Below are 21,538 nucleotides of genomic sequence, written 5' to 3' on the forward strand. Positions count from 1 at the left end.
AAACTTTCCTTTTGTCTCTCTTCAAAACTGTTCTCTGCTCCAACTCCTTCAAACTGCTCTCTGCTCCAACCAAACCTTCCTGCTCCAACTCCCACACTGTCTGACTGAAGGCAGGGGGGTTTTTTAACCTGACTGACTGCTGGTGCTCTAATTGGCTTCAGGTGCTCTAGTTAATCTGTAGCAAACCTTCCTCCCCTTGTAGGGAATAAGGCTCCCTGCTAACACTCTCCTGCTGCCCTCTGGCCATGCTGTATCACATATCCCCCCCCCAGCTCAACACCAAGGGGTTGGGCTACTTGGGACGAGAGGCAGTGCCGTCGCGATAGGCCATCAGCGTTGCCATGTTGGCTTCCAGCCCTATGCTGGACCCAGAAATGGAAAGCCTGCAGAGAGGAACCACCTCGTCACTCTAGCGTTCCTCTCCTTGTTCCTGTGCATCCACTGGAGTGGGGCATGTCTGTCACGAGGGTAAACCGCCGCCCCAGGAGATAGTAGCGGAGAGTCTCCATAGCCCATTTTATCGCCAGACATTCCTTTTTGACAACAGCGTGCTTTTGTTCCCTGGGGAGGAGCTTCCGGCTGAAGTACAAGATGGGGTGCTCCTCCTCCCCTACCATCTGGGAAAGGACGGCACTGAGCCCCACCTCCGAGGCATCCGTTTGTAGGATGAATTCCTTCTCGAAGTCTGGGGCTATGAGTACTGGATGGCAGCATAGGGCTGTCCGTAAATCTGCAAATGCTTCTTCAGTTGCATCAGTCCACTTCACTATCTCGGGGCCTCGAGCTTTTATCAGATCCATCAATGGCCCTGCTCTTGTGGCAAAATGAGGGATGAATCTCCGATAGAATCCTACTATCCCTAAAAACGTTCTGACCTGCTGTTTGCAGATTGGTCGAGGCCAACCTTGTATTGCCTCCACTTTGTTCCATTGGGGTTTTTCCAAACCTCTCCCTACTACATGCCCGAGGTATCTGGCCTCAGCTAGTCCTATCACGCACTTGAGAGGGTTAGCAGTGAGACCGGCCTTTCGCAGGGCGTCCAGCACTGCTTCTACTTTTTCTAGGTGCGTTTCCCAGTCAGGGCTATGGATGACTGTCGTCTAGATAGGCGGTGGCATACTTGGCATGGGGTTGTAGTAACTTATCCATAAGTCGTTGGAATGTTGCAGAGGCCCCATGGAGTCCGAAAGGGAGGACAGTGTATTGAAACAGGCCATCGGGTGTAGAGAAGGCAGTCTTTTCCTTGGCATCCTTGGCCAGGGGAATTTGCCAATGACCTTTAGTCAGAACCAGAGTGATTAGGTATCTGGCCTTGCCTAACTGATCAACTAGCTCGTCAATGCGTACTGGGTAGGCATTGAAGTGGGATACTACATTCAATTTCCGGAAGTCGTTACAAAACCTCAGGGTGCCATCAGGCTTGGGGACTAGGACGATTGGACTGGACCACTGACTGTGGGATTCTTCAATGACCCCGAGTTCCAGCATCTTCTTCACTTCCATCCTAATTTCTTCCCTTTTAGCTTCCGGTATTTGGTATGGTCTTATCGTCACCCTTACTTTGGGGCTGGTGACAGTATGATGTTGGACTAGTGTCGTTCATCCCGGTTATGTACAGAATACGTCCTGGTTCCGGTGGATCATTTCAATGACCTCTGTTCGTTGTTCTGGGGTTAATTCTGGAGATATATTTACCTGTCTCCGTGGGTCGTCTGTCTGAGGGTGGAGCTCCTCGAATGACCAGACACGTCTCTCGTTCATGCCAGGGCTTCAGTAAGTTGAAGTGGTAGATTTGCTCTGGCTTTCGGTGGTCTGGTTGTCTAACCTTATAGTTCACTTCCCCAATGGCTTCCACTATCTCATATGGTCCGTGCAAGCTGGCTAGAAGTTTGCTTTCTGCTGTCGGCACTAACACCATCACCCGTTCCCCTGGCTGAAATCTCCGTTCTTTCGCCCAACAGTTGTAATATGTCCGCTGGGCCTCTTGTGCTTTTTCCAAATGTTCCCGTACTATTGGAGTTACTCGAGTTATTCGCTCTCTCATCTGTGTCATGTGCTCAATGACATTCTTTCCTGGGTTGGGTTGTTCCTCCCAGTCTTCCTTGGCGATATCTAATGTCCCGCATGGGTGGTGTCCATATAATAGTTCAAAGGGAGAAAAACCCGTGGACGCCTGGGGGACTTCCCGTATAGCGAACATTAGATACGGTAGAAGGGTATCCCAGTCTTTTCCATCCTGTGCTACCACCTTCCGGATCATACTTTTAAGGGTACGATTAAATCGCTCGACCAGTCCATCTGTTTGTGGATGGTAGACTGAGGTCTGTATGGCCTGGATGCGGAGGAGGGCACATAAGTCTTTCATTAGTTTTGACATGAATGGGGTTCCTTGGTCTGTCAGGATCTCCTTAGGGATGCCCACTCTGGTGAATACCTGTAGTAGTTGCTTTGCTATTGCCTTGGATGCGGGGTTTCTTAAAGGAATGGCCTCTGGATACCGCGTGGCATAGTCAAGGATGACTAGTGCGTTTCGGTGGCCCCGTGCCGATTTTTCTAATGGGCCCACTATGTCCATGGCTATCCTCTCGAAAGGGACGTCAATAATAGGCAAAGGTACTAATGGGGCCCGCAAGTGAGGTCGGGGGCTATGCAACTGGCATTCAGGGCTGGAGGCACAATAACGCTGGACTTCTGCTCGTATCCCTGGCCAATAAAACCTTCTTAGGATTCTATCCAGTGTCTTGTCTACCCCTAGATGTCCCCCAAATAGATGGCTGTGAGCTAACTCTAGTACTGCCCTTATGTGTTTCCGTGGGACTAAGAGTTGCTCTACTTCTTCCCCTCGTATTTGCTCTATCCTGTACAAAAGATCGCGTTTGAGCACATAATATGGCCTTGGGCCTTTGATCTTTCCTTCCACAGGCACACCATTCACTTCCACTACCTCCTCCTTCACGTTTGCATATAACGGATCATCGGCCTGGTCCTGTCCAAAAGTCTCACGTGCAGTACTGAACTGACCTAATTCTAGGGGGCCTATTTCTACTCTTCCCCCTGGGGTGCTCCCACTTGGGCTAGGAACCGCCTCCGAGTCTTCCTTGGCCTGAATTATCTCCTGCTCTCCTGAGCGGGTTCGCTTACCCACAAGGGAAGTTTTTTGATTCTCTGCTAGAATCCTGGTCCCTAATCTTTTATCTGCCCTTCGTTCTCACCTAGACTTTCGGGGTTTCCCAGGGGATGAGAATAACCCTGGAGCAAATTTGGCAAACATTGGGGTGAGGCTATCTGTAGTTGCCTCCGTCTCAGCCTGGGGGTTGCTACCCTCCCCTGGCTCTATTGGGGTAAGTAAGCTCTCAAACCCGGGGAAGTCTCTACCAATTAAAACAGGGTAGGGGAGCTTGGGGACCACCCCTGCAGAAACCCTGGTAGTATTCCCCTGGATCTCAATCTGCACCGGGATTGTAGGGTAAAAATTCACAGTGCCATGTATGCACGTTACCCCTGTGTTTTTGGCCCGGGTTAGTTGGTCTGTTCCCACCAACTTCCCTGAGACCAGCGTGACAGCACTCCCGGAATCTGTTAATGCTATGGTCTTTATACCATTCATTTTTACTGGTCTGGTATATCCATATGAGGTCATTGTGACCCCTACCAGACCGATTAGGCCACATTGCTCCCCGTAATTCCCCAGATTACACTGCATAGGTTCTTCCTTGTTAGGGCATTGGGCTGGTATATGCCCCAATTCCCCACACTCATAACACCGCCCCCTTATTCCGGTTGTCACCCTCTGCCTGGGACTGTTTGGCCGGCCCCCCACCTCTCTTCCCAAACCCCCAAGGTCCCTTCCTGGCCTCGAGCCATTCCTCGGTGTCTTTCCTCACGGTTACAGTTCTCCTATAGTTCTCGAAAGCCCAGGGCCTTGGGTTTGGGGTTGGCTTCCTGGATTGCCGTGACTCCCTGCCTGGGGTCTGGAACAGTTCGCGGGCTGCCAGCTGTCTTTCCACGAGGGAGACCAACTCATCATAGGTAGAGGGATCATTCTGGCCAACCCAAGACCTGAGACCTGGTGGTAGCCCCCTCATATACCGGTCCAATACCAGAACCTCCATCATCTTCTCAGAGCTAAGGGCCTCAGGGCGCAGCCATTTCTGGGTCAGGTGTATCAGGTCAAACAATTGTGATCGGGGTGTCTTGTCCTCCATATACCGCCACTCATGGAACTTCTGGGCTCGCAATGTCGTTACTCCGAACCTGGCCAGGATCTCTGCCTTCAGCTGGGAATAATCTGCTGCAGCCTCTGCAGCCATATCGTAATTGACCTTCTGGGCTTTCCCACACAGGAATGGGGCAAGGATACCAGACCACTGATCTCGGGGCCAGGCCTCCCGCAGGGCTGCTCTTTCAAAAGTCAGGAGGTGTGCCTCCACATCATCCTCCCGTGTCATTTTCTGTAGGCAATGGCTAGCCCGTACGGTCCGGGTCCCTTTACAGTTGCGATTCTGCTCCATAAGGGCCTTCATCTGGTTCACCAGGTCTTTCAGCAGGGCTTGGTCTTGAGCAGCCTGACTCATCAACAGATGATTGGTCCTGCTGCATTCTAGTCACCTCCTGTTGGGCGGTTGCTTGGACTCGGGTAGTCTCCTGCTGGGCCGCGGTGGCTTGTATAAGGGCCTTGACCACATCGTCCATCTTAAGTATGGGAGGGTTTTGCCTAACCCTGGTCTAAGTCCCCAGCGCGCAGATCCCACTCCTGACACCACGTGTGGCAAATTGCCGGTAATGTTATGCTGGGTCTCGCGCTCTCTCTTCTTTGGGGAAGGTTCAGGGTGCCATTGCTTGCCTCTGAATCGGTATTTTAATTACCCCACTAGTGTCCTTGAGGAGGGGAGTGGAGAGGGAGGGACCTGGGCCCGCCCTCTACTCCAGGTCCCAACCCAGGGGCCCTGAGGATAGTGGTAAACCACTTGAACTGATGGTTCCTTCCCCTGGGCTACTTCCTGCTCCTACCCTTCAGCTTGTGGGGGCTTCCTGCCCTCCCTCTGTACAAGCCAGGTGCCCCTTACCTAGGGTCTTGGACTTCTTAGCCCACTGCAGCACTTCTCCAAACTTTCCTCTGCTTCCCTTCAAACTGTTCTCTGCTCCAACACCAATCCTTCTGCTCCAGCTCCTTCCCTGTCTGATTGGAGCAAGGGTCTTTATCAGGTGACTGACTGCAGGTGCTCTAATTGGCTTCAGGTGCTCTAGTTCATCTATAGCAAACTTTCTTCCCTCTGCAGGGAATAAGGCTCCCTGCTAACCCTCTCCTGCTGCCCTCTGGCCAGGCTGTATCACACTGTGTACTGAGAACTCCAAGGCTTTTCCATGCCATGTGCTGTGAAGCTTGTGTTTGGGACATAGGAAGTAGAAGCCACTTGGCAAAAGGAATATAAAGGGCAGCTGCATCATCTCCATTTTGTCTTCAAATCCTCTTCCTACCTCTGGAGCAACTTCTCTACAAACTGAAGGCTTGAACAAAGGACTGAATAATGTGGATGTGTACCAGAGAGCCTTTCAAGCCAGAAACTCACCAATACTGCTAAGAACCAGATGTATAGATTTCTGAATGTGTCTGACTGCTTTCCCATTTAACAACTCCCTTTTTCTTTCTTTTATAATAAACCTTTAGTTCAGATGCTTTCTTGCTTATAAACCTTTAGTTTAGATGCCAATGATTGGCTGGCATCGTAGTATTTTGAGTAAGATCCAAACCTATAGTGACCTGGTAATGTGACTGACTCTGGGGTCAGAAGAACACTTTGTTTATGTGAGCAGAGTTTTTAAATAACCTCTCACTGTGCTGGACCTAGGTGCTGATTAGGAGCCAGAGAACTGGAATGCAATAAAGGGTGCCGTGTGATTTCTTTTTTCAGCTTCTCGATTACCCGTGTGGGGGATCAGAAGCACAGTTGGTGACTGGTTGGTGAGTTTAACTTCCGTGTTAACCACCAGTTTTGGGAGCCTCTGCTCTCCCTTTTTCAGCCTGCCCTGGTCTTGGCATTTTCAGTGAGGACTAGCCCAGGCACACCGGGTCACACTAAGTATTAAAGTTAAATTAATAGAATGTTTTTTTTATGAGAAAGTTTTATGAAATCAATGGAACTCCTTTGTTATCTTTCCTCTGAGCAGGGTTTCCATTTTCCAAACCTGATGTGATCTCCCAGCTGGAACAAGGGGAAGAGCCGTGGGTCTCAGACCTGCAGGGTTCAGAGGGAAAACAGACCCTGAGATCTCCCTGCAGAGGTGAGGAAACATTAAACCAACTCTGAGTGTGGAAGTGCCTGAAGGAAACATCTGGGATGCCCTACCAAGCCCTTGAGAGGTGTCTCAGTTCATTATTGTTGCCAGCAGGGGTCATATCCTCAGAGTAACTATAGCTCATGGCTTCCTGTAGATTCTAGCAGACGCCAGGCAGTAGCTTCCTCCCTTCCCCCTGAGAATTTGGATGGGACTTGAAAGCCAAATTGATCCCCTCCTCTCTCCTGTTTTGGGGAGGAGTACGGGGGAGTTCAGTGTGTGATTTTTATTTGACCTCCCTCCAGCACTTAGTTTGTTTTGGCTTTTCACTTTTCATCCCTGTTTGATGTTTCTGTCTTTTTCACAGCAGGTGATGCAATGGCATGTGAGAAAGAGGAGCAGAATTCTCAGCAGAAAAATGTTCAGCAAGTGGATAAACACAGAGCATTATTGCAAAGATCAAAAAGCCATGTGTCCAGGAGTCATGAGGAGGAAAAATCCTGTGAGATTCAGCACAGACCAGAAAGAGAACAAGGAAACCAGCCGGGGGTGAAAATGGGTAAACGTATTTCCTCTGAGGGAACTCAGAAGGACCTCAAGGAAACCACAACAAAGCAGGAAATCATCATTGGAAAGAGAAAAAATACATGCACAGAGTGTGGAAAAAACTTATATGACTACTCAGCCCTTCTTAATCATCAGAGAATCCACACAGGTGACTGGCCCCATGAATGCTGTGAGTGTGGGAAAACCTTCAGTCGTAGATCAGCCCTTTCTAAACATCAGAGAATCCACACAGGGGACAGGCCCTACGAATGCCGTGAGTGTGGGAAAACCTTCAATAGCAGATCACACCTTTCTGTTCATCAGAGAATCCACACAGGGGAGAGGCCCTACGAATGCAATGAGTGTGGGAAAAGCTTCAATCACAGATCAGCCCTTTCTAAACATCAGAGAATCCACACGGGGGAAAGGCCCTATGAATGCACTGAGTGTGGGAAAAGCTTCACTCAAAGATCAGTCCTTTCTAGACATCAGAGCGTCCACACAGGGGACAGGCCCTATGAATGCCGTGAGTGTGGGAAAAGCTTTAGTCAGCGCTCACACATTATCGCACATCAGAGAATCCACACAGGGGACAGGCCCTACGAATGCCGTGAGTGTGGGAAAACCTTCAATCGCAGATCAGACCTTTCGAAACATCAGAGAATCCACACAGATGGGAGGCCCTACGAATGCCGTGAGTGTGGGAAAACCTTCTCTTGGCACTCAGCCCATGTTAGCGATCAGAGAATCTGCAAGGGCAATGAACACCATAAAAACCTCTAGGGCTATCAATTTTTTTTCTTTAATACTTTTCCTGATTCCCACATAGTAACTTTTTAAATCTGTTTGAACTGTTTGCAGCACCATTATCCCTCAGCTTGGACAGATGAGTGGCCCATTTATGCCTTTTGTAGTTTGCCTTCTTTTGAGGTGGGCCCATTTGTCCTTTCTATCAACTCAATTATCCCACAAGTAACTGGAGTGTGCCCTTCCTATGAGGAACCAGGGAGTGTCACATTTATACCATTCCTCCTATTGCAAAGTTATTGTTAGCGTCACCAATTATATAGATTGTATCTGTGCCAGTTGTTCTCACGTTGCTCTGGGTTGTGCTAAAGAGCAGTTACATTGGGAATTTTTCATATTATAGTTAAATAAAGAGGAGCAGGGGAAAAAAGTGTCATTTCAGCCTCTGTGACACTGGAAGGAGATGGGGTGGTTCAGAGATTCCCTCCTTCCCCATCACTCCAGAACTGTTACATTTTGGCTTCTCTGTGCAGAGTTTATTTTCATCACATTCTATCCCTCCACTTCTCAAAATGGCATATGAGGAAGAGTTCTCAGCTGTCTGTGCTTGGAGGTGATGCTTTGATTTCTTTCCTCCTATATCAGAGTCGCTATGACTGGAGATGAAAGTGTCCAAGACCTGGAAGGGGAATTTAAATGGATCCCAAACATAGTGTGATTATTTGGCTTTTAAATTCCAGGTTTCATCTATTGGTAAAGCCACTTCTGGCAAGAGGACTATTTTGTCCCCCATTATGGGGATGCTGGGATACTTACAATTTTGTAAATAACATAACTGACTATTGAGAGAGTGCTGAGTGAAGCTGCTTTGAATGGATCAGAGGAGAAAGTGATGGGAGAATCTCTTGTCCTGATTCTAAATAATCAGATGTAACCTGCTCTGGAATTTCTCTTGATACTTTCATTGTCATGTATTCTGTGTCTCTGTGATGTGGGTTTCTCTCTTTCCTGAAGGCTGTTTGTTCACCCAATTGGATATTAGTTCAGTTCGATAGGACGTAGCTCAGATTTCTTGGAGAATTGAAGACAAATGACCATTTCCTAAAGTCCTCATTTGTCACTTCAGCTTTGCTTTTTCCCACCCTCCATGATGACACGGAGAAAGTTCAAGTGCAGTTCTGTCAACAGTGGAGAACTCTCCAATTTACTGCACATGCTAACAAAGAAACAGCAGTGATTTAAAATCTCCATTCGGAAATGGTGAACAACAGCAGAACCCCAACTAACTGAAGGAAGTGCATATGATCACAGTGGAGTTCAATTATTTAAGTCAGTATTTTCTCAGATGATTTGGGGAGAGAATTCCACATTAAGTGATTTTTAACTTGGCAAAATGCGCATGTATTTGGTTCCCGAAGCATTTTTGTAACCCATGCCCCACAGAAGATCTTTCCTATTTGGAATGCTCCCCTTCATGATGCAGATGTTGAGGAAAGAGAAGTGGTATTTTTGTTCAATTTATCCTTAATAGATGCTGAAAATGTGTATAAAATGAAATCAATGTTGGAAATCTAATAGCAGCAGAAAAATAGCTCTTTTTAAAATAGAAATTCTAGCTCTGGTAACAAAGATTCTGATCCAGGCCTGTATCCAGTCCCTTGCCTGGCCCTGTGTCACCAAATTAAAGAAAAGCTGGGCATGTTTCCGGAAACCATTGCTTACGACACTGCTGAGCTTTTGAGTGGTTTTGTAAAGGATTCTATTTCTGAGAAGTGTAAATTTACCCTAAAAAGGGCAAGGAAACAAAGGGCATCAGGAATGTATGTTTTTTCGGATGAGGCAAGAAAAGGGAGTAGCATTATTCCCCTTGGATAGCCCCTGTTCAATTCCAGGTCAGAAAGCAAAACTCTCCTGCAAGAATATCCAAAAAATATTGGGTTTCACTTCACGTCATAAGTACAGTTGTGGGCAATTAAATGATGACCCTAAAATTTCATAAAAGCAAAGAACGCTGAACAAAAAAGTCTGGGAAATACGGATGTTTCTGAGAAAATGGCTTGGAATGAAGGAAGACAAAAATTGATCGGTCGAGAGAAAAGACCCTGTTTCCCCCTAGTTTGGAACTTCTCTCACAATTACTGGAATAGAAAAGCTAAACAAATGGTGTTCTATTGTTGTAAAGGAGATTGAAGTGAGGCCATTTTCTCCAGATAAAAGAAAATGGTCACGTCAGGAGTGGGATTTGAAACCTCGTCTCTATGCAGAAACCAGAACACCCAAGAGAGAGGAAAAGAGAGTCTTAAAACTGGCACTTTGGACCAGTCCCAAATCCTAACGCTACAAAGAATGTGACTTATCAACCCTAGTTTTCATTAATATTTGATGACACTCTTTAGGGAGGCCAAGATGGCACATCTCTTTCAACTCCTAGAGACCTTCTCCAGCACAGCTGATTTTTAGGCACACTCACCAGGACCTAAAGTTACACGTTCCCTGGAGTTCCATGAGTTCTGCAGTGTTGGAATCTCCCTGCTCACGTTTTAAGCAAACAAAAGATGGGTGCTGGCATTCTGAGACCCTCAAAATCCTGCCCTGGGGACCAGACAGTTAAGCAACCAGCATCGACAACCTCTACCATCATAGCATCCTGTCTGGCAACAACTCACTTATCAATAGCTGGGGTCTGAAATCCTCATTTCTTTGTTCTATCACTGTAGTCTCCACTTTCCTATTGCTTGTCTGTATAATCTCTGTCTGGTTCTGTGATTGTTTCTGTCTGCTGTATAATTAATTTGTTGGGTGTAAAGCAATTAAGGTGGTGGGGTATAACTGGTTAGATAATCATGTTACAATATGTTAGGATTGGTTAGTTACATTTCAGTAAAATGATTGGTTAAGGTATAGCGAAGCAGAACTCCAGTTTTACTATATAGTTTGCAGTCAATCAGGAAGTAAGGGGGGGAATGGAATGGGGGTAGGGGAATTGGAGTTATGTTTTGCTAAGGGGGGAATAGAAAGAGGGACACAGACAAGCCTCTGTGGCGTCAGAGCTGGGAAGGGCGATACCGAGGAAGGAAATTGGAATCGTTGCTTGCTCGAAGTTTACCCCAATAAACATTGAATTGTTTGCACCTCTTGAACTGCGGGTATTGCTGCTCTCAGGCCATACAAGAAGGACTAGGGAATGGAAGGGTGATGGGATAACCCCTCTAAGAAGTACGTCTTTCAGGGTGTGAAAAACCCTGGAATCAGTATAATTAAGCTGCCCTAAGCCATGGTTAGATAGTGCTAAATGAAAGGAAAAATTGTTCTGTCAATGTAGCTATTACAGGGATGGAAAACCCCTCCACTCACTGTAGCAACTGTCTACTCCACAGTGCTGTAGCAGTGTCACAGCAGCATTTTAAGAGAAGACAGCCTCAGAGTGAGACCAGGTCTGGCTCTGTGGATGCTCAGGCACTACAACAAGAGCAGTGACAATACACTAATGCTTCTGTAGTTGGCAGGATTCAAACTTGCCTGGGGAGACCCCAATGGATTTCTAGTCCATCACCTTAACCACTCGGCCACAACTACTTGGTTGAAATGTGTCTCTCACTGCACTCTAGTTCTGTTCTCACTGAGTGATCACTTCCAATTACTCAGACCAGCTCCCCCAGCACACTCCTGGCTGTGCATTAGTGTAAGTGTGTCCATGGCTGAACAACAAGGGTTCCTGCCCATTTCCCTTCCAGCTGGAGCATGATTAGAGTGTGTTTGTGGTTAACGACATTGCTATAGATTGTTGTTTATTCCCCACACTGACAATTCAGACTGTCCCATTCCTATTCGAATCTCCACCAGATCATGCCAATAGCCGGAGTCAGGATTTCTCTGGGGCACTGAAATGTTTCAGGGGGTTGGTGCATGAACTCAGCCTTGCATCCATCCCTGATGTTTCATGGACTAACAACAGCAGCATAAAGAAAGAGCTGATCCAATATCTCACTGTCAGAGGTGAAGGTGGCCTCGTCCCGTCTGCATGACCATTGCCATTGCAGGAGAGAAGGTTTCAATGGAATCGAATGCCCTGGCTCAGACAAGAGACACAGGGAGGTTTTGCTGTTCATGGATCTGTGCAAAGGAAATTGTCTCTCTGTGTGAAATTGAGGAGGGAAATGAAACGTCCCCATGGTGGCCCAATGCCCTAAGGAATGTGGGCGATGGACTCCGGCTGGGAAATGATTTCACAGGATCAATGTATTGCCCTGATTAAAAGCTATGGCTAAAAGGCAGCCACTGTTGTTCGTACCTGAACCTTTGTAGGGACGCCTGAGTGGGTATCAAGTCCATTGCCTCAACCAGGGGTAGTCGATTATTTTATCAAAATTCAAATTTCTTGGTCAAGGTATAGTCAATGTATAGACGCCACAGAAAATAATACACTGATGATAATAAGAAGAATATAGAAATATTTTGCAGTCACTATGGGCATAACTATGATAATTGTTTTGTGTTTCACTCTTTATATATGGCAGCACCTTCCTTCCCTTTAGACTTCTAGTTTACCAAGGGTAAAACTAAACATCTCTTCAGATACCAGGGCGTGTTTGTGTTCATTCCTGCTAGCTACACAGGGATTTGATGTAGCTGCTTTCAATCCTCCAGCTCTGCTGGGATAAGTAACATTTCAGGCGGTCACTGAACTGAAGGAGGGAGATCATTTTTTGATAGGTTACGCCTCCTCTTAAAGGTGTTTATCTGGCAGCCTTGGTGCCCAGGTCTCTTCTGAGGGAAAAAAGTTTCTGTTCAAAATACCAAAACTTTTAACAGAGCGGAAGGAAAGGCAACAGCCACATGATGAGGCCACAACATGATTCTTTTATGTGGGATGACTCTGAACACTGACTGATCTGCACTCTCTTGTGTTTGAAGAGATGTTTAGTTTTGCACTTGGGAACCTATAAGGCTGAAGCAATGTTATGGATAGTGACACTGCGATTGAAGGGTGATTTAAGGTTGTAAAAATTGTTAAAAACACTGAGCTTAAACTTGAACTGCCTGTTATTAAAGGCTGGTTTCCCCATGTCGGTTCCATAAGCTCTGCTAGAAAGGCCCTGGGTTCTCTCCTGCCTCGGTGGCAACTAGAGGGGAATCGGCCCCTGCTGCCCTTGGCTCCAGGCTGGTTTTTCTGGGGAGGGGACGTGAAATTGATTGGTTTGCTGTTGAGAAGGGAGCCAGGCCAGTTCTCAGGGAACAAGAACTCCCAGCATCTGCCCAGCCCAGCCCAGGCTGCTGCCCTGTCCCAGCCTCTGTTCCCCTGGGGGCCCTGCGTGTTTGACTCTAGAGCAGGCCGGGAGCAGCAGCTGAGGCAGAGGACACCTGGGCTGGGCAGATAGGAGGGAGTTTAGCAAGTGGAAATGGTAAAACCGCAGTGAAGTATTACCTTAGACTTGACGGCATTTCTCCATTGGTCTGTCTGCTTTGGGGCTGGGACAATGACATGTCCTGCTGCATTTGTCATTTCAAAGGGCGGTTTAGGATTTTCATTCTCAGACACGGTGCACAAAGCAGGACTCAACCCAGGGTGCAAATGAAATGAGCCACTCAGGTTCTGGCGGCCCCAATGAGCATTTGGTGAGAGAGCTCAGACCTGCCCCTGTCCCAGAGGGAGGGGGGGTGTCTACAAGGGGCTTGGACCACTGATCTGTCAGTGCTTAACTCCCAAACTTTCAGTAACTCTATTATCAGTGCCCGTGCGTGTAATTTAAACCATGAGAAAAACCACACTAGGCTAGACCAAAGGCCCATCTAGCTCTGAATCTTGTCCTCTGACAGTAGCCAATAGCAGGTGCCCCAACAGCCACCACTCAGAGTTGAACCCAGGCTCACCTATTTACAAGGTAGGGGCTTTAGCCAGCTAAGCCATGGTGCCTGCCTGGGTGTAAGACATAGTGTCTGCCCACACCTGACTCCCTGCCATCTCCACCAGGCCCTGACAAGCTTTCCTTGTGTTTGGATTCTGCAAAGCAGAGGAGCAGGTGACGTTTTCCTTGCAAGCTGTGTGTGTGAGTGACTCTTTGGCCAGGTCTGCACTACAAAGTTGTTTCAGCAGAAATATATTGCTCAGGTGTGTGAAGAACACACAACGCTCCCTCGGTCGGCAGCTTGGTGTGGCTGGTGTACACACTGCAATGCCATGTCTGGCGACAAAACTGCCCTGTTTTGGTGACAAAATAAAACCACTTCGATGAGAGGCCTAGAGCTTTTTGCAGCAAACTTACAGTGACAGAGTGCCAGTGTAAATGCTGCTGGTCATTAAATCACCATAACTGGCCTCTGCCAGTATCCCACAATGCCCGCCGTGAACTCACCTGCCCTGCATTTCTGCTACAGAGGCTGGGCCCTTCCCCTTTCATAGCGCCAGGAAGTTCTGACAGCTAAGCCTGCTGCTCTGCTCCGGCAGCCAGGAGCAAATCACTGCCATGGAATGCTGCTCTCCGGCCCTGTGAACACAGAGCAGGGGGCGGGAACTTCCATACATGGGGGGGCCACCGGCATCTGAACTGTGACACCCCATGACACCCCTTCCCTCAAGGAGGCTCTTACCTTCTAAACAGGGACGGCTGTTTTCTAGTAAAATCACTGAAAGGGAAGGAGAAAACTCGAAAGAGGTTCCTCCTGGCACTCACGTCCGTGAACCCGAATACTCCCTCAGTCCTCAAAGAGAGACCTGGAGAAGGAGACTTGCTGCAGCAAAGCCACAGGGGTCTCTGAGGTTTCCCTGGCCCCTCGCCCCTGTCCTGCCTGGCTGATGTCAGTATCTCTCTGTGAGGTCACCACCTCCCCACCACCTTGGACCAATAGGCTGAGGTCCTGCAAAAGGCCTTTGTGATGTCACTGCCACACCCCTCCCTTGCTGTGCCAATGTCCTGCCCCTGGCCAGGCACTTTGCAGGTTTGAGCTACTCCCTGTGGATCACCCCACTCAAGGAGCGTTCGTTCTAGGCAGCAAGCCGGCTAGACAGGGAAACATCAGACGCTGCTCCCAATGCTACACTCGGTTTTTCAGAAATTAGTCGACTTTATGGCCAGAAGAGACCATTAGAGCATCTAATCTGACCCCCTGCATATCACAGGCCTCCTGTATGACACAAGAGCTACTTTGGGGGCAAAGACATTCCAGAAAGGCATCTAGTCTTCATGAAATGACATCAAGAGATGGAGAATTCACCACTTTCCTTGGTAGCTTGTTCCTGTGGTGAATCATCCTCCCTGTTGAATATTTGTGCCTTAGTTGTAATATGAATTTGTCTCTTTTCACCTTCCAGCCATTGGGTCTTGTTATGCCTTTCTCTGCTAGATTCAAGAGGCCTTTAATATCCAATCCTTTCGCTCCATTAAGGCACTTCAACACTTCAATGAAGTCACCTTTCAATCTTCTTTTGATCAGGTAAACAGGTTGAGCTCTTTCAATAGCTCACTAGAAGGCATTTTCCTCCAGACCTCACAACATTTGTTGGCTCTTTCTGCCCCAGCTCCTATTTCACAACATCTTTTTCAAATGAGGACACCAAAACTGGAGGCAGTATTCCAGTATCAGTCTCACTGATGCCGTGTCACCTCCTGTGACGTTATTGACATAATCTGTAACTGTATAGATCACCGTTGCGACCACTGTTCTATATTTGCAGCCAATATTGTAGAAAGGTTTCGTGCAAGGGGGTCTATGGAGAGGTTCTGATTGGCTGATTATAATGATGCTATCTCTAGATGTGTATCATTTTTTTAGTTGACGTTATGAATATTGGCTCTATGCTGCCCGTATTTCAAACTTGTGCTCTGCTTCCAGTGTCAGTTCTGTCTAGCCTGCTTGATGGCCCATTAAGGACCATCAGCTATACAATTGCCCCATTGAGACAAGGCAGATACACCTTGTGACTCAGCAAGGTAGCAGGGACCTGCCTATGGAGAGAACTCTAAGGTTTTTCTATGCCACGTGCTGGATAGAGTGTCCTTGGGTCAAAGAAAGCAAAGACCACATGGCAAGAGACTATAAAAGGCTGATGCCTCGTCTCCATCTTGTCTTCAATCCTGCTTCATACCTCTGGAGGGACTTTGCTACAAACTGAAGCTCTGTACAAAGGACTGAATGACCCATCCCAGCTTTGAATAGACTCCAGAGACTTGATTTGAACCTGCAGTTTATTCCATCACTGTTACAAGCCTGAACCAAGAACTTTGCCATTATTGTATGTGAAGGGTTAAAATCCATGTGCATTTTATATAACAACCTGGTCTATGGATTGTGCCAGTTCTTTTCCAGACCCAAAGTCCGGATTATGGTCAAGGACTACAGGCCTAGCAAATAGTGACCAGCTAAGAGAAAGCTGGGTAAACAGAAAGCCTTGCTTGCTAAGATAGGCCTGGTCAGCAAATTGCCAGGTGTTGGAGCTTAGAACTAAATGATTGTGTCTTATTCAGAATTGCAGACTGAACAAAGAATCCCTATTGTGTTTGTTTCTTCTCTAGGGAGACCTTCTTCCCACAGATCCAACCTTGAGTTTATGAAAAGTTGGCACGTCAGTATAAGATATGGCATCCTTCCACCTCCCTTCCAAGGGACCAATGCCTGCCTTAAGACACACAGAAAACAATCTTTATTGCCATAGACTTTCACTCTTTCTTTGCTTTAACCCCTAGGAATATACCTGTTGGACAATCAAAGGAGTTGCCCCATTCCTATGGATCCCAAATCAGAATTCAACATATATATTTTATACTAATAACATTTTTTCAAAGTATTAATGAAATGTTAACTTGCTAACTTGAGACCATGGGTGGAGACATTATCTAATCTGTTAATCGTTGGCTAATGTGCTTATCCTGTCTTGCTGCAAAACCTATCCTGGGGTGTGGAACTGCCTAGCCTGTCACTTTCCCCTGCCTATGGAAAATCTATATGTTCTATTGTAATTAATTAATTAACAGTGTCTCTGAGCCTAATAAGCCCACTCTGCCAGCGCTGTGTGTAATAAAGTCCTATTCTTGACCTCTACATGGTGTAGATTTATGTCCTTCACAGACACCTGCTGAATAAAGAGGAGATTCAGCATCCAGCTTGGCTGAATGTGTCTCCTCTCCCCACAGCTTGGTGATCTTTTGAGGAAATGGAGAAGACTGCTGTACATCGCTTGCAAAAGAAACAGGTCTTTTTGGTGACAAGTGTTGAAAGGAGCCATTAGACAAATGTGGAGACAGGAAAAACGTCCCCCAATTGAACTGGCATCTGTGGGTGCCAAAGCCACAACACAGAGCACTAAACGCTATATGAGAACGGCTGGTGTCAGCAGAGTCTCTACCAAAGCCTTTTGCCACCAGCAGGGGCCTCTCTGTGCACAGAACTCCTGGTAGCGTGATGGCTGCAGGCAGTGGAGAACTCCATTTTGGCATCTCTTTTGTGGTGAACATCTGCAGTGGCTATTAAAAGGTCTCTAGACAGTGATCTTTGTGAAGAGCTGGCTGAAGAACCTTCCTACTAACCAGGAGAGCCTGGCTTGGCCTGCCAGTTCTTCCTTGCCGAACCTAGTGTGTCTGTTGGCTCCTTTTTTTGTATCTTTTCAGAAAAGGAAAAGACCTGTCAGCAGAATCCTTCTAAGTGCTTGTTCAAGACAGAGAGAGCCTTCCTTGCAGCTGAGTCCTGGTGCCATGGGGCATGCCTCACTGCAGCACCTCCTGCTGACCATCCTAGCAATTAGCTCTGGTTATCCGGTGCGCCTTCATCTAGTAGCATCTGGCCACCATCTGTTCTACCATTAGGACCCTTGTTGCTCTCAGGACTTCAGTGTCCTCTTATGGACACAGCCCTCTGGCTGTGCCCCACTCAGTTCTCTCCCCCCTGCTGGGAGATGTCCTCTACCCAGACACTTGCCTCAGTGGCCGGCTGCAGTCCAGGGTGTAGCCACCTGTGTCAGTGGCTACTGAGGCAAAAGGTGTGAACCTCCAACCCTGCCATCTGTTTCCCTGGACCATTTCCCAACAGACCTAGAACCTTCCTCCACCTTTGTATCAGGGCCTTAGTCTGGCAGTAGTCAGCCAGGAGGTCACTCATGCACCCCTTACCCCAGCACTACTCTGATCATGGTGCCCGCCCTCCCTGCTCCTGCTCCTGCTCCTGCTCCTGCTCCTGCTCCTGCTCCTGCTCCTGCTCCTGCTCCTGCTCCTTTCTTCACGGTAGCCAATCCTCCCTCCTCAAACTCCAAGGAGTGACTAACTCTTGCTGTGCTGAGCAGCTCTTTATATATGGGCTGCTCCAGCAAGCCTTCTCCTGATTGGCTCTCCCAATAAGCCCTTTCTTGATAGGCTGGGTTCTGCACAGCCTCTTCAAGGCTGCCTTAATCTTTCTCCTGCTTGTTTGGGGCAGACAGCCCACCAGACATGGAAAGTGGCAAATGAGAAATCTGGAGCTGAAGGAAAGGTTACCATGACTCAGAACTGAGCCGAGGTTGCGGTGACTGAAACACAGATCACTAACCATTATCTGATCACAGTGACTGGTGGGAGAGGCACATGTTAGAAGCCCTCTGTCTACTCAGCTGTGGCTTTCTGTGCACAGAGAGCCAGACACCTCAAGGTCTGCAGGTCTTGAGGGAAATGGGGAATGTCTGTACTTTAGAATTTGCAGGTGTTGACTTGAACCATCAAATGAAACAGTTGCAAATACTTTCTTCAGGCAGGCACCATGGCTTAGCTGGCTAAAGCACCTGTCTAGTAAACAGGAAATCCTGGGTTCAACTCCTAGTAGTGCCTTGGCATATGGCTTTTGTCTCCTCTGCTCACATTTTCCTGTGTCTGCCTAGGAAACAGAAGAGGCCTCCCTTGGTATCCAAGTCATTGCTTGCTAAGGAAAGAGCTTCTTTGGAGAGAAGCATTGGAAACAATCAAATCACAAACCTGGAGTTGATGAAAACGCTGCTATGACTGGCATTGGCATGGCGGTTGCTTCGACTGCAATTGCTGCAACACGAGAGCCTGCGCCACATATCCTTGTGATTCCCTGGAGATGTTCACACACAGATGTCATGTCACCTTCCTTTTGATTGTCATTGATGAAAATGGAGCAGTTGGGAGAAAAGTCCCAGAGAGTCGCACCGTGGCTAAGCTGGGTGACTCGCCTGCCAGGTAAAGTGGAGTTAGGGATGCAGCTCCCAGTAGTGCCTTAACAAATGTGTCTGCTCTTCCCACCTTTTGGTGAATCTTTTGCGGAAACAGAGAAGACTGCCTCTGCCTTGCAATGCAAATGCTTCCAAAAGAAACCAGTTGTTTTTTTCTGACAAGTGTCAGAAGGAGGCACATAAGAAATGTGGAGACAAGGAAAAGGTCATCGTAACTCAACTCGCATCCATGGCTCTTGAGGCCAGAACGCAGAGCACTAAGCACTGTATGACCACAGCAAAATCTAAACATTACACCTTATTACACTAGGCAGTAGTTAGGTCAAGCAATTTTCTCATCCTACTGGATGTTACCCTCCTTAATACATAGAATTCCCCCTAAAAACTGGATTACTGTCCTCAGATGACCTTCATTTTCTCAGGATTCCTGCTGCTTCCAGCATAGGTGGGGGAGGAGAAAGGCAAAGACATGATGCCACAGTCTCCTATTTTATATCCTTAGTTCAAGTGTCTAGAAGACAATTGCCCAGACGCGTCCAGGTGGGCTCTGCTGAGTCACTAGGTTGGGGAATCCTCCTGGTGTGGTCTTGTGCAACTGAGTCATAGACTTGAGCGGTCCCCACAGTGTTGTGTTTGGGCATCTGTCACTGAATTGGAAATCCCTTAATTACAATTCCTCTGCTGATTCATGGCTGTTGAACACCCTCCTCGGCAGGGGTCACTAGCAAAATTATAGCCTATTTCAGTACCAACCATACAGCAAAATGCATAACTTCACACACCCTCATGCTATACATATTTGGACAGAATAACCAATTTCAGCAGATCATGACTTTTCATATGATAACTTACATGGAATGGTTTGTAGGACATATCACAGCCATATGTGAATGATGACTATGTGATCTACAGGGAGCTCTTTTGAAGTACATCATGTCACAAAAGCCTCTAGAGACTGGCCTTTGGGAAGAGCTGGCTGAAGAGCCTTCTGAGTAACTGAGAGATCCAGGCTTGGCCTTGCCAGTTTGTGCTTGCGAACTAAACTTGTCCGTTGGGCTCCCTTTTTTGTGCCTCTTTCACAGAAACAGAGCAGAAGTTCTTGGCCAATCCTTGAAAGTGCTTGTTCAAGACACAGAGAGCCTCTGTGCTGGGGCAGGGGTAGGGGTGCAGGAGGTGGTCGGGGGTGGAGGTGCTTACCTCGGGCAGCACAGCTCCCAAAGTGACTGGCACACACTCCCCTCCGGCAGTGGCTCCTAGGCAGTGGGATACGGGGGCGGGTCAGCTGTGGCGTTTGCACTCAGGGCTGCAGGGATATGCCGGCCACTTCCAGGAGCAGTGTGGCAGAGAGGGAGGGGGCAGAGTGGGCAGGGAGCCGCCTTAGCGCTGCTGGCACATCTCCGTGTGTCACTTGGGGAGGCATCAGGTCTCTGTGGGCTGCCTGGGGCAGGGGCAGTGGCCGAGGAGGCTCGGCCACCCCTTTGCCTCCTCTCTCCAGGCTCCCAGCCCATCTTGCCGGCCGACAGGGATTTCAGGGTGCAGCAGCGCAGGGAGCAGGAAGGGCGAACCACAGCGGCTGCCTCCCCCACATGCAGGAAAATGGCTTGACCTACTGGCCCCATGGACTAAGGCACCAGGCCTCCAGCTTGCCCCATTTGACCCAATGGGTTGATCTTGTGGCCAGAATTATTTGCAGTCAGGATTTCCCCCAACAGTGCTCCACAGGGGTCCAGGGTCAGCTCCAGCACAGGCCACACAGGAAGGCTTAATGCTCGAGCTGCAGCACATGCTGGGCAGGCTTAAGGCCGGGCTCCCCATGGCAGGAGAGAAGAAGAAGACTGGGCCCCTGGAGGGGCAGGCTGGGGCTTCCTGGATCCCATTTGCTCACAGCCAGTGCCCTGCCCCCACTCCCATGTCATCAATGGCGCCCCCAGGTCAGCCAGAATGGAGCAGCAGTTTTCACTGCACCAAATCCACTTACGGCTTACAGGCAATTCCCAACCCCCTCACAGCCCACCATGTCGGCCAGAAAGGAGCCCACTCAGCCTCGCTATTGCTGCTTTTCCTTCCCTCCAGAACCCCGCTTCTCCTGGGCTGCAAGGAGCCATCCCTGGGAAGCCAAGAGGCAGGCACAGGATTCTGCCTCCCAGCAGCCAACCGCACCTCCTCAGGCTTTGCAGAACGAATGGTGGTGCTCTACTAACCCCATTTAGCCGCAATGATGTGCTTAGCTTCTGCCCTGCCTTCCTCAGCTCGACTTTCCTCTTTTGCCCCATTCCTGCCTCCCTTCCTCCTTTGGCAAGTCACGCAGAGGAGGCCAGCAGGAGGAGCCGGCCTCCACCGGCCAACCTCCCAGGGCAGAGGAGGCCAAGCCACAAGCCTCCAAAAGGTGACACGCCGCACTCCTCTAGGTTCTCCAGCCTGACGCCAAGGTGCTTTCTCCACTGCTGTCAGCACCCTCTGTCATGCGGGGGTTGGAGTTATCCCAGGGACAGGCCAATAGGAGAAGGAGGAGGCCTTCCTGAACAGCAAGGGGATCTGGGAAAAGGAAGCCAGCATGTTTCTGCCTGGTTTTGAACCAGGGACCTTTTGCGTGTGAGGCAAATGCGATAACCACTACACTACAGAAACTCCATTCACTTGGTTGTTGCTCACCCTAGCACAGACCGATGGACAAACCTGGAGAAAGTGGTGACAGCCCTTCAATAGGTCAGCTGGCAGAGCAGAGGACTGGAGCCGCGGCTCAGGAAGTCATCCTTACGTCGCCCTTGTGACTCCAGCTTGAGGGAGAGCTTCTTTTTCTTCCCCTTGCTGACAAAG

At 48.5% G+C, this 21,538-nt stretch overlaps 1 protein-coding gene and 1 non-coding gene across 2 annotated transcripts; one reads left to right on the top strand and one right to left on the bottom strand.

The window, feature by feature from the left end:
• Nucleotides 1-2,619: 2,619 nt before the first annotated feature.
• LOC120381387 (zinc finger protein 2-like) lies at nt 2,620-7,491 on the top strand (the record flags this gene model as incomplete). Its single annotated transcript, XM_039499581.1, has 3 exons — nt 2,620-2,632; nt 3,217-3,275; nt 6,979-7,491. Coding segments are annotated over exons 1-3 (585 nt in total), but the record flags the coding sequence as incomplete, so codon positions are not given.
• Nucleotides 7,492-21,276: 13,785 nt separating this feature from the next.
• Nucleotides 21,277-21,349, bottom strand: TRNAV-CAC. Its single transcript has one exon. It is a non-coding gene; the product is annotated as a tRNA-Val (tRNA).
• Between the last annotated feature and the right edge of the window lie 189 nt (nt 21,350-21,538).

This window comes from Mauremys reevesii, linkage group 14 (genome assembly GCF_016161935.1).
Source record: "Mauremys reevesii isolate NIE-2019 linkage group 14, ASM1616193v1, whole genome shotgun sequence".
Lineage (NCBI taxonomy): Eukaryota > Metazoa > Chordata > Testudines > Geoemydidae > Mauremys > Mauremys reevesii.